At 37.4% G+C, this 12,718-nt stretch overlaps 1 protein-coding gene across 1 annotated transcript in view; it reads left to right on the forward strand.

Moving 5' to 3' along the window:
- Nucleotides 1-12,718, forward strand: part of PIK3C2G (phosphatidylinositol-4-phosphate 3-kinase catalytic subunit type 2 gamma) — a 199,628-nt gene that overhangs the window by 80,209 nt on the left and 106,701 nt on the right. Inside the window, exons 18-19 of the mRNA XM_009648693.1 lie at nt 8,863-8,956; nt 10,126-10,220. Coding sequence (XP_009646988.1) covers nt 8,863-8,956; nt 10,126-10,220 — 189 coding nt within the window. The remainder of the gene's footprint in view (nt 1-8,862; nt 8,957-10,125; nt 10,221-12,718) is intronic.

Genomic DNA, 12,718 nt, shown 5'->3' on the forward strand with positions numbered 1-12,718 from the left:
AGGACTTGTGTTACCATCACTATTAAATCATAGGTAAGTGAAATAAATTAGGACTGATCTCTGTCTACATGTATTGTTAACATAATGCAAGAATGCAGCAGCAGCTGCACTAAATCAGACCAAAAATCAGTCTAGTGCATCCTGTCTCCAATGGTGTCCAGCAACAGATGCCTAGGGAAGACAATGAGAATGAGCCAAACATAATGACACTGTGGTACTCTCCCAACTTCCAGTAATCTGCAGCTCAGAGACTTCCTGAGACAAAATTTTTTGGTTTAAGAGCCCCCTTGCATTTTTCTTCTATTATTTTTTTCCAAAGAAAAATTGATTCCACATAAACATGCAGCTTTCAGAACATTCTGTAACAAGGGAATCCACAGTTCAGCTCTATGTTGTATCATTTCTATTCACCACATTGTTAGCAATATTGTAAAAGTGACCAAGAGTTTCCAATCATTCTGAATTTTGGATGTTTCCTTTGCTGGAACTTTAGTATGCAGTGAACCTGAATTCCTCCTGCAGGCGCGTGCTTACTCTTTATACGGTTTAGAGAGAGAACTCAAAATCGGTAGTCACTTTCGCAAGCATTGGGCTGGGGACTCTAAATTATCCTTCTTCTCAGACCAGCCTCTGTCCTGGTGATTAAGCTCAAGCTCACATTTGTAAGTATAAATGAAAATCATTGGAGGCGCTACCTCATTGCCTGGGTTAGAAGACAGCACCACAGGGAGAGGTATCGTGGTCCATCAGATCAGGCCCCGTTATCACGCATCTGAGTCAGAGCTCTGTTTGCAACTTTCTGAAATTTCTAAATTGTTTTGTTCACTACACAGTTAAATGTACAATTTAATAGATCTTTCTTGTTCTTTGAGCATGTCTCTCCAGCTTATGCTCTTCCACTTTGCAGGCACATCTAAAGGCAGCCAAATGATAACATACTCATTTATGCAGTGGAGAGGAAGAACTTTCATAAATTGGAAACACAATCGTGGTACATTTCACAGATAAATTCAGTAGCAGTCCTTGCAGCAAGTGCATTGATTCTTAAAGCCCCAGAAGCCAATGCTTAAAAAACCAATTTAAAAAAAACAATGAATGTTTCTTTAATCAATAAAGATGGGATGGAGAGGATGGCAGGGGAAAGTGCAGAATAAGATTTTACACTCTTAGTTTTACCTCTAATTTCAGGGAAGGATGATTATAAGCCATTACTAATTTTTCCTAAGGCAGAAGGTACTGAGCTGGTCCCTCCTACTTAGCACTGCTTATTGGTGCCCTGTGCGTTTTACCATTTACTTCACTTATTGAGTTTGGTAAAAAGCCAAGCTTTAGTGGAGTTAGAACTTTCTATAGCTGTATCTACTTTGCATGGCACACTAGCCAGGGAAATGACACCAGTACACTTGTTTGTTCAGGAAATTTCCTTCATGACAGAAAGAAACCAAAGGCAGTGTTAGAAATGTGATCATTTATGATCGCTAACCTGCCAATGTGTGTATAGAACAACTGCACTTACAAATTTTTGTCAGGTTGTCTTGCTATTCAAATTACTGAAAACTAAAGCCAAAATATTTTCATTAACCTAAATAGCAGAATTTTTTCTCCAACCTTGTTTTTCTGGCACATCTAGAAAGTACATTTGCAGACCTGTGAGGTATCATGGCTAAGAATCAGGAAATGAAGCTAGAATCAGGAAACAGCCACCAAAGAAGGTATGTCATTTTCCAGTACTGTGCATAGGTGTGACCATTCTGAAGAGAGAACTTCTATCAGTGCACAGTGCAGGTGAAGACATAATGTCGCTGGTAGGCTTAACAATTTCTCCTAGAAACTGCCTGCTAAATTCTAGCTCTGTCAGGGCAAGAGCACAGAAAAGGACATTCCTTGAAAACCATGTGCCGATTCAGAGAGTTTTGAGATCGGACATTAAGGCATCAGAGGGTTTTTATGCTATCTTACTTAATCTCCTGTATGGAGCAGGCAGAGTAGGGGAAGACACGACTCCTCCTACCTCCACTTGACCAGAGAAGATGCCCTTTTGGTTATAGAATCCCTCAGCCTTTGACTCTCACAGTATTATTGTTGATTTTCATGTTATGTAGCAGAGTTTCAGAGGTTAGGATATATACCAATGTATGTGAAATTCACTTTCTAACCAGTAATTATAATAAACTGTGATAGCTTGAAGCCAGAGTTTGTTCTTACACCTTTGAAAACCATTTTTTTTAGAAGCATTGAATCAGATTGTCATTGTTTTAATAAAAGCAGAAGGTGAACTGTTCCCTGAGAGTCCACAGCAGAATGCCTACTAGAGTATTTGTCAAACACATACAGCTAGAGCATATCTTGCCTGTTTGCATCTTACTTGGTTTAAAAGGCTGTAGTTGTATATCAATGTGGAGAGCAAACATGGGCATATGCAAAGAAATAAGATAAGAACAAAGCGACAGTCTACAATCTGATAATTTGATGTACAGAATACACTAGTGATGAAGCTTTAAAACCGCTTTCTAGAAACGTACATGAAGTTTAGTGATAACTTATGTGGAGATGTATGCATTGGTAGGAATGGACAACTCTTCATTTTAAGCATCATAATGTGATTAATTCCTTTTATTTTTTTTTGACTGCCTTTAACTATTTTTAGCTTTCTGGACAATAAATATGAGGTACTACAACAGGCAGCTATAGTAAGACAATTAACAATGGATAAATGTGTAGGATATGGCACGCTTTCTGTACATAAGTGTGCAAGCTAATGAGGAGGCTAAACCTGTAAATAATCAAGTTTTCAATGTTTTGGTTTTTTGTTGTAATATAACAGAGAACAAAGTTTGTCTCTGGGGTGGGAAGAACCTGCTAGATCATACATGTTTTAAATCATAGACTCACAGAATGTTTTGGGTTGGAAGGGACCTCTAGAGGTCACCTAGTCCCACCCCCCTGCAGGAGCAGGGACACCGCTAACTCGATCAGGTTGCTCAGAGCCCCGTCCAACCTGGCCTGGAATGCTTCCAGGGATGGGGCCTCCACTACCTCTCTGGGCAACCTGTTCCAGTGTTGAACGACCCTCACTGTAAAGAATTTCTTCCTTATATCCAGTCTAAACCTACCCTGGTTTAGTTTAAAACCATTACCCCTTGTCCTGTCACAGCTGTCCCTACTAAAAAGATTTTCCCCGTCTTTCCTATAGGCCCCCTTTAAGTACTGGAAGGCCGCAATCAGGTCTCCCTGCAGCCTTCTCTGCTTTTTGTTAAATTTTTCCTATCTTATTCTCTCCTAGGATATGGTTTGCCATATGGTCTCCATGACATCTTAAACTTATTACAAGTTGTTTTAGTCAGAATTTCTTGTAGAAAATCTATGTAAGCATTACTTAAAGTATATTTTCTGTGAGTAAACTCTACAGATCCATCTGCCAGTCGATCAGCCAAAGCAATATCTAGTGTATCTGACCATGAGCTTTGCAGCTGGGGGGTGGGGGGGGGAGGGTGGGGTGTGGGGGGTTCACTTGTCTCATGACAGTGAGGATTGGCTCTCTTTTTCAACTGAAAATTTTTAAAATCCAGTGTCCTTTTTACTGATGGTGTTTGTTATCTTTCTGTACTTTCTTTTAGTCCTTGCCATTTTCTAATCTTCATACACTCACACAGTGTTTTGTTTTGAAGCCCTCAGAGGAATGAAAAAAATCATCAACAGAAAGCAAATAGCCCTGCTAATTTTATCTGTGTGCTAAACCTAAAGGAATTTCTTATTTATTAGTCTTTATATTTATTCTCTCTTCCTCTCTAATTACTTTTTAAATGCTTAAACTCCCACAAAACTTATCTGTTTATTCTTTTAAACCGTTCTTCCATACTTTCTCTCTTGGCCCAGTTGCACCTGTCAGTGACATGGTATCTTTTACAGCTTAGAGGGTTTTGTTGTTTTGAATTGGTATCTTCATTCCAATAGGTTTGCTAGCTCAACCTTCCTTCTTTCTACCAGACTTAATAACATGCATTTCGTGAGACCAGGGTCTTTCTTTTTTGAAAATGCAACAGAACTTAAAGTGTGAAGGGAATTGCAGAAACATGTGGCATGTTATAAGCCTCTAACTTAAAAGATGGCTTGTGAAAGGCCATTCTGTTCTCTGTAGAGATCCTCACATGCTAGAAAATGTAGCGAACTGCACAGGTCCATTTGCCTGACAAGTATCTTCCAGCATATGGGTATTTGAGACAGTGCAATAAAATTAGGATAATAAAACTGTTAAAAATGAAATGCACATCTATTTCTCATTTACAATCAAGTCACCACTGGAAAATGCTAAAATCTCAAGAGAATTTCACAAATCCACAGGATGCCTCAGCAGCACTTAGTTTTCTGTTTGAATCTGATTTGGCTGAAAGGTACAGCTAGACAAATAGCTCCCTACTGGCTATCTGTATGAAAAAAATCAGACTGTCAGCTGATCTTACTTCTAAAGCAAATTGTAACCTATGCTCATCCAGCTCAAAAATCAACTTTTACAAAAAACCATCTTAAAGTCTCAATGGGGACCTAACAATTTGCAGCTACTTAGACAGAAGTTATAAAACGGGTGGCTGTCAATCCTTGGCATCATGCAGGGAGGGAAGAACAAAACAGCAAAGGGAGTGTTGGGGTTAAATATCAAAGTAAATCAGTTTCATAACTTAAGGAGGATCCAGTCTGTGAAATGAGCTATGGAAGGGAAATTTGATGTCCTGCATAGTGTGACCTATTGCTAAGGACTAGAGTCAACAACTATCATTTGCATAGTGTTTATTTTTCAGTAGTGTCTCTGAGTATGTAAACCTAGAACAAATTTATAAGAAGTCACAATCTCTGTTGTAGAGTACCCATTACCTGAAGAGAGGGCAAATAAAATCCGCCAAAAGAAGAAAGCTACAATATGTTACAATGCAGTCAGGGAAATGAATGAGGAGCACCATAGTTGGTTGTAGAGCAAAAAGATGTAACTAGAAGTAATTGGAAACCCGGATGAAAATTACCATTTTGAAACTGTGCAAAGAAAGAGGCATACAAATATTGTTAAAGGTTTTTGTTTTAAGTTGCTTTTTCTAGCTAAATTCTCAAATATTTTGGTCACAACCATAAAACAGCTAGGGAAGCGGATTGCCTGAATTTCCTGCATCTCTGAAGCCATTATCAGAGGCCACATGTCAGGAACCTGATAATCTATCATTCAAATCATTTGCAAAATTGATCTGATATAGATGAGCTGTGGTACAGATGAGCTCCTCTTTCTTAGGACCGTGCCCTTAAAGACTGGAACATTGAATTTGTTGTGATACAGTCGTCTCACTCCTCTGCTTCCAGAGTTTTCAGTATATGTAAATAATTACACATTCAGTATAGCAAGCCCTGGAAATCAGCTGTCCCCTAACAGACAAACTATGAATCTGTTTTTCTTAGGCCTGAAGTGATTTCTCTTGCATTGAGTCACAGACCCAAAAAATCAATTATTTGTGTCCTCTAATCAAAACTAATTTATGGATTACTGAAATCAGATTTGATGCAACACTCAAAAGTTTGCAAGATTATTCACTGGAAAAACCCCTCTAGCCCTAATTAATACCAGACTACATGATGGCATAGTTTCCAGGCATGTGAAGAGTAGGATTTTTTTTACTCAGATCTACTTCTAGACCTTACCCTGTTATTGGCTTTTAGCAAATAAACCGATGTATGTAAGCATGAATAGCATAAGCACCGTGTAATACCAGTTGAATTCATAAGTATTTGCTGTAGTTCTAGTTTTTCTGAGGATGTTAAATGTTTGCTCAAATACAAATGTAAGGGGTAAATCAAATACAATTAAAATTTTTTTTTCTATTGTAACTGTGGCCCTGAACAGTGTTGAAATTCAGAAGACCAGTGGATTTTACATCTGGGGCTTAACAAATTGTCAGGTAGTTAGGAGAACATGGTAACTGCCCCTTCTTTCAAAAAGATTCAACCCAGCGTCAAGCTGACCTCGAGATTTAAAAGCTAAAGGAAACGGTTTAGTAACTGGGACCAACAAATTGCCAAAATCTCATTCAAGAAGAGTGACAAGAGCCATGTTTCCTGAAACAAACTAACCTGTTGCACTGGAGCTCATCATTATTATAATCACATCTTCTAGAGATACTTTTGCTAACTTAGATATAGCCCCAGTTTTGACTTCCAGTAAATTAATTCTAAACAAATTAAATGTTAGCTATTGAATTTTCTGGAAAGGTTAGGATTGAAATAATTTTATCGTTCTTTGTTTAGCTGAAAAAAATACAAGTTTCTCTCATCATAGCATTGCATATATTCAAATGCTAGCTGCTAGTAAGAACAAGCAGTAACTAAGTAATAACATTTTTCTGCTTGACTTGGTGCCTATATAGAGCATATTTCAGTGTTCCGTAACCTGTTGAACTAGGTGAGAAGGGGAGTGGAAAGACTAATATCTATATTATCTGCACATGCTTGGCACACAGGCCTTCGGAGGAATTGCATAATTCGAAGATAAGATGATATAAAAAAGATTAATTTTTTTAATATGCAGTCCGCCTTCAAATATGTTTTGTTCTAAATAGCCATGTGAATATTGAAGTAGCAACTTCATGTTCCTAACAGGTTGCCTAGAATAAATAAATAAAAAATAATCCTTGCAAAATCACGTAATTTGGGGCTATCACAACAATGTATTTATAATGTATTCACCCTCTCGTCATCAAGCCCCTCTCAGCATTGTACAAACAATTATAACTGTATTAAAAACATCATCAAATATGTACCATAACAGACAGACAAAATAATAAAATCAGACCTGAGCTGCATTTTTACAAGAGGGTTGAAAGCACTACAGGTGGCAGCTGATGGCAGCACAGAAGCCAGGCCTTGCAAGTAGGTCCAACTTGTTAGACTTTTTTTTTTTTTTTTAAATATCCACATTTTTATTTGATGGCCTGTAGTTAATTCAGTGATCAAAGTGTACATATTGTTTCGCTTCAGTTTGTTATATTGAACTTAAAAGCTTAAGTTTAGAGCTACAGGTGCCATTATACTTCTGAGCACTTACCTTTACAATTTTTTTCTCTTTCTCTCTTGATAGCAGTGAGCAATTGCTGCAAATGTGGTACTGCCTCCCATGTTTCACTTCTGATTTATTTTTCTAGTGGGTGTATTGTTGGCAAAAGGTGCCGGATGGTAAGCTGGGAAAAGAGCAGTCTGGTATTGTGCTGAGCTCATAAAGCAGTGATACTGGTGGCCCCGTGACACCTTCTGCCCATACACGATGGTTCTGATTTCAAAGGACTTTCTGCAGTGCGAATTGACAGGATAGTCTGTGTCCTTTACTCGTCATTTTTATGTATGCCTAGACTGCTAAATCAGAGATTTTCAAAAGAGACTGACAGCCGTATCAGTTCAGAGGGGAGAGATTCACTCCTTTTTGTGGGGCAGGTACTTGGCCTCAGAGAACTGGATCAAAGCCCAGCAGCTCTTTTGAACAATATCTAATTGACTGTGGTGCTGTCTGAAGGCATTTTTGCCCTGTTGGCAGAGATGACCACTCTGGCAGCTCTGGTGACTGAAAGGTCTGTATGAAAATTTCCCGTTTGCTTCAGGAGAAGACAGAAAAGAATCTTGGGATGGCAAAGGACAAGCCCGAAGTACTGACAGATAGTTAAGGGTGACACCACGTAGCAGACATACACAGAAGAGCACATCTGGTCCTCTCCTTGTGAAAGCGCCGGACAGCAGCAGAACAGCTGACTGTGCACCGATCTAGGCAACTTCTGCATACAGGAAATTATCCGTGTGTCACGGTTAACGTCACAAATGCAACACACAGAAAGGTGGAAATTATTTTTGTATTTTATTTTTTTCAAAAGAAGTCCTTGAAAGATTATTTTTCGGCTTTGAAATATTAAAAGAAGCACTGCATACGTTTTGTCTTTTTCTCTGACAAGAGAAATTGTTCTGTTGAGAGTCAGGTTTTATCAATCAGGTTACACCAAAATGTCATTCTTTTTCTTTAAAAAAAAAAAAAAAAAAAGGTTTTGACCAGCTATATTATCCAGCCTTCTTTTCCTGTTTTATCATTGCAGCTACACCGTGTTTTCCTCTTTTATCATTTTTACCATCACAAAATCTGTATTAGGCTACAGCCACTCTGGTTTCAACCAGAATTTGTTGAGAATACAGCTTATGCTGAATACTCAAATATTTTCCTGTCAGAAATGGCTGTTTCGCTGACTTGGAGCCTTGCTGGGGGAAGGTGTTGATTTTTTACTAAATTCTTCTTTAGAAAAACTAAAAAGAAAACATGTTTTCCATTTCAAAATTACTTCTGTTTAAAAAATATTTTTAATTGTATTATGATACAAACCAGAAGAGCTGACATTGGAACATATTGTCTGAAATGAACCCTTTTTGTGTGGGAAATGTCAAGCTTTTGTGTTGTTGCTCAGAATAAAAGAAGTCTTCAAATGACTGTTAAAAGTTCCAATGGCATGGAAATTTCCCATTTCAGGTAAGTAGGAGCAGCAAGGGAAGACGCAAAATTTGCTTTATATTTCAGTAGATATAAAGGAAATTACAACATATGATAACTCAAATTAAAAAAGGTATTTGAAAATCAGGTGGGTTTTTTTTTCCCCTGTATGGTACTGTAACAGCCAATCCAATTAAGTTATCCGCTATATGTTTCTTGACTCTTGTTACAGTCAAGCAAATGAATTGATTTTTTTCCTATTCCATTTTGAGAGAAAACCTGTTTTTCTAACATTTTATATCAGTAAGAGCTCAGGAGAGTTGCAGTGGTTCAGTAGCTCTTAATGATATCTATTTGTTTTTCTCTAGTTTTCCAGATCAAGATATTCGCAGAACAGCAGTCCAGCAAATAGAAAATCTGTCAAATGATGAATTGTTAGAATACCTCCCACAGCTGGTTCAGGTAAGGAAGAAATTGATAGCCAAGGAAGTCTTCTGTCCAGATCAATAACTTCATTAAAAACTCTTGATTCTTTCAGTTTGATTGATACATTGTAAGAGGAATAAATAAGAAAGGCTGGTCAGCTGATGCAGTGATTGAATTAACAACAGGGCTGAGCTATGGACTGTTTTCCACTCAAGAGAATGTAGCTGTTTGGCATGCTGATTGAACTTTTCTGTATATTACAAGAAGGTACTTTCATCTAAAAAAAGAAAAATAAAAAAATGCATCTGAACAAGAGAAATTGTGATCTGACCACCAAACCAAGGGCTTGTGGTGGCAGGGTTTTGTTGCAGTCAAGGAAGCAAATGGTGTTGCAACAAACCACAGGTTTTTTAATACCACATATATGGGCAAGATCATTGTCAGCACAGAGCAACCAGGGCAATTTGGGTGTAGAATTGTCTCTTTATAGATGTACATTACATTTAACTGGAAATTAATATTTTACATTTTACAGGCCCACTGCCTCCAAAGCGATTACTCTGTGGTTCAGTAGGTCCAGTGTTGCAGTTAAGGAGGAACCAGCCATTTTGAAAGTTTTATCCCCTTACCCTGTCATACTGTACACATGGATTGCTTACAAGTCCACGTTTTAGAGTTCCTCAGGGGGTTTTGTGTGGTTTTAAATATATATTTATGTAAATGCATGCACATATATACACATATCTAGATAGATGTATATGTATACATGTATGAATGTATTTATGTAATCCGCTACTGTGAAGCAGTGGAACCTGCACAGCGTTACAGCATTAACACAGTAGGACACTTATGCGACCTTTCTCCTTCCGCAACTTCCATTTCACAAATAATTTTATTTTCCAAACCAGGTAATCAGCTAAAAATTTAAATGTAGCATTGATAGTTTTAAGTGGGGGAAGAAAAGCTGTATGCTTACATATATGTTAACACAGCCAGAATCAGGATGATGTCTGCCTGTCTTACAGATGGTGGCCGACACGTGTGTCCTGAAGTTTCTTTGCTCGTTGCATTGCTAGGGCATTCTTCATATATTGGATTGCTTCATTCCAACTAAGCACTGGGTCCTTTCTGATTAATTTTGTTAAAAAGGAAAGACAAATAAAGCCAGCATACAAGTGATTCTTATTATGAATTTATCTGTTAAGGTGCTCAAGTTTGAGTGGAGCCTTGAAAGCCCTCTAGTGAAACTCCTGCTGAATCGTTCTCTTCAGAGCATCCAAGTGGCCCATCAGCTTTACTGGTAAGATCATTAGCTGTTACTGCCACGGTCGTTTTCTGTTACAGTGAACTTTATCCCTGATTCTATTGGTGACAAATTCTCTTTTTGTTTAAAATCAACAGAAAACCATTCTACCATCTTCTACCTGAAATGTGAACTTTAGTTTCCTAGAGGGACAGCTTTTGGTTAAATCTTAAAATGAACATGTGTTTGTATGCATATATGTGTAAATATCTGTAGGTATATAAAACATATATATACACACATACATTTCTAGAAATATTCAGAGATTTATCTTTGTTTTTTTCTTCTTTATAATGCAAAAATGTATTTTCTCTAATCATTATTCTTCATTATTGTCTTTCATATTGTCTTATTGAGTCACAAGACAGAAAAGGATGTAGTTTTGTCAGCATTAGGATCTTGGTAACATAACTGAAGAGTACATGGCCAGCTAACACTTGACATCCACTAGCTTTCCTTGTAAACTTGGTAGTCTTAAGAGTTTGCTGCCAGGGCCTCCTTAGCCAAAAAAGCAGGTAATATCAGGAGAGAGAAACACTGTGACAGGGGATCAGGTGTGCATATTTGAGTTCTTTTTCATGGAACAACCTGGCAATAAGCTGCAACAGATCACTTGTTTCTGAGAATAAATTCACTAATGGTGATGTCTTAGAACATGGCAAAACCTGGGAGAGTGGGGAAACGTGATCAAATACAGCAGGCAGAAATAACAGTAGCCACCTCTGTGGTAATCATCCTTGGAAGTATAGTGGTAGAACTATGTATACCTAATATAAACGGGTCATTAGTTTTAAGTGAGGAGGTTGTTTCACGTGATACACTTGCCCGCTGGCTGCTCTTAGTTTCACAAATTGGTAAATTTTAAACAGTGTGACTAAACTTATGTGTTTAACATATATGTTGAGCTGCACAAAGTAATTGTGCAAGCGTCTAGTAGTCCCACTGAATTTAACAGAAGGAGCTGGGGTACCTCTTCTATTTCGGCTTTTTGTTCAAATGTTTCAATCTAAACTGAGAACTTAAATATGGCACAAATATCTTAAAATTTTGCTTTTTGTATTCATCACACTATACACTTTTTTTTCTTTGGTTACTCTGTTCCGCCAGTGGTAAATTGTTTTCTACCTAACATTTCAATTTATGTAATTATTCATATTCCTGTTCCAGTATATTAAAAGGCAGTTTCCCAAGTCATAAATTCTATTTACAAAATTTAACAGTAATTTCATAGTTTTTATTAATAAACCCATAATTAATTAATAAAGGCATTCCTTTACTTCACAAATGGAACTTCAGTCCTTATAAAAGTAATAGAAAACAGAGGTTTTCTTCCACTTATCTCTAAGGAGATTTTGTAAAGAAGCTCAATGATTTAATAATGTGGGGAACGTGTATGCATGTACACTCATGTAAATTCTTTTAAGAAATGCGATTAGGTAACGTTTAATTCTCAAGTGTTGCATTCTGTTTTATTACCAAATTAGCAATCAAGAAGGAAGGACTGGTAAAAACAAACTTTAGTAGCAAGGTTATATTTATTTTTAATTGTAATGAATAACATTACTATTCCACTATTAAAAAATACAACATTGTGCACAGCGTGCTTGCCCAAAATAAAGCTTGGAAAAGAAGACTCTAATGTAGCTCAGAAAACTATTGATGTGATTTCAGAACCACAGGGGAAAAGTCAGCTGATTTTAACTTTTGTGTTTTATAACACTATTGTAAATCTGGAAACTAGTTACCAGAACTGGTGGTGACTGGCAACGCTAACTTATTTTAATGACAAATATAATTAATAATAATATGTCAGTTATTTAAAACTGACTCAATTTCCCTGCACACCAGAGATAAGCAGTTACCCAATAATGTTGTACCAGCTCATCATCACCTTCTTAATGCTATTGGGTAGTTAATCATTAACTTCTTTCCATCAAGCAGTGATCAGTTTGTCCAAAGAATTTATTTAAAAATTATGGGACAGTAATTGGCAGTGGTGGACAGAACAGACAGAATATTCATTCTTGGGACACATGTTTAGCTGTTGTAAATCAGGATAGCTTTAGTCTGGTCTTTTCTTGTATCTGCTGCAGATTTGTCCCATTAATTCTGCTATTCAGAGTGAAAAGATAATTGATCTTACACCCTGTGTTTGTTTTTTTTCATATCACATGTGACTTTTCCCCTCTTTAAATTCTTGAGGAATTTGGGACATCTGCATCCATTAGTGTTTCAACTCCTTATCGGTACTTTTGAATACATTCTGCAAGAGACTAAAAATTGCCCGTGCATACAGTGCCAGCAGACGACCCAAGTACCACTTAAATCCCATTTGAATCTTATTTCAGGAGTTCCTAATGTCCATGGGGCATGGGCAACATTTACCCTGCTCCACTGTCTTCTAGAAATTCACTCTGCTTCTAGTCTTTTTCCTGTCAGAGCTCCTGGCAGGGGACAAGGCCGGAGCAAGTTTTTCCATTCCCTGGAGCTATGGT

This window comes from Egretta garzetta, unplaced genomic scaffold (assembly GCF_000687185.1).
Source record: "Egretta garzetta isolate BGI_Z169 unplaced genomic scaffold, ASM68718v1 scaffold81, whole genome shotgun sequence".
In the NCBI taxonomy this organism is placed as follows: Eukaryota; Metazoa; Chordata; class Aves; order Pelecaniformes; family Ardeidae; genus Egretta; species Egretta garzetta.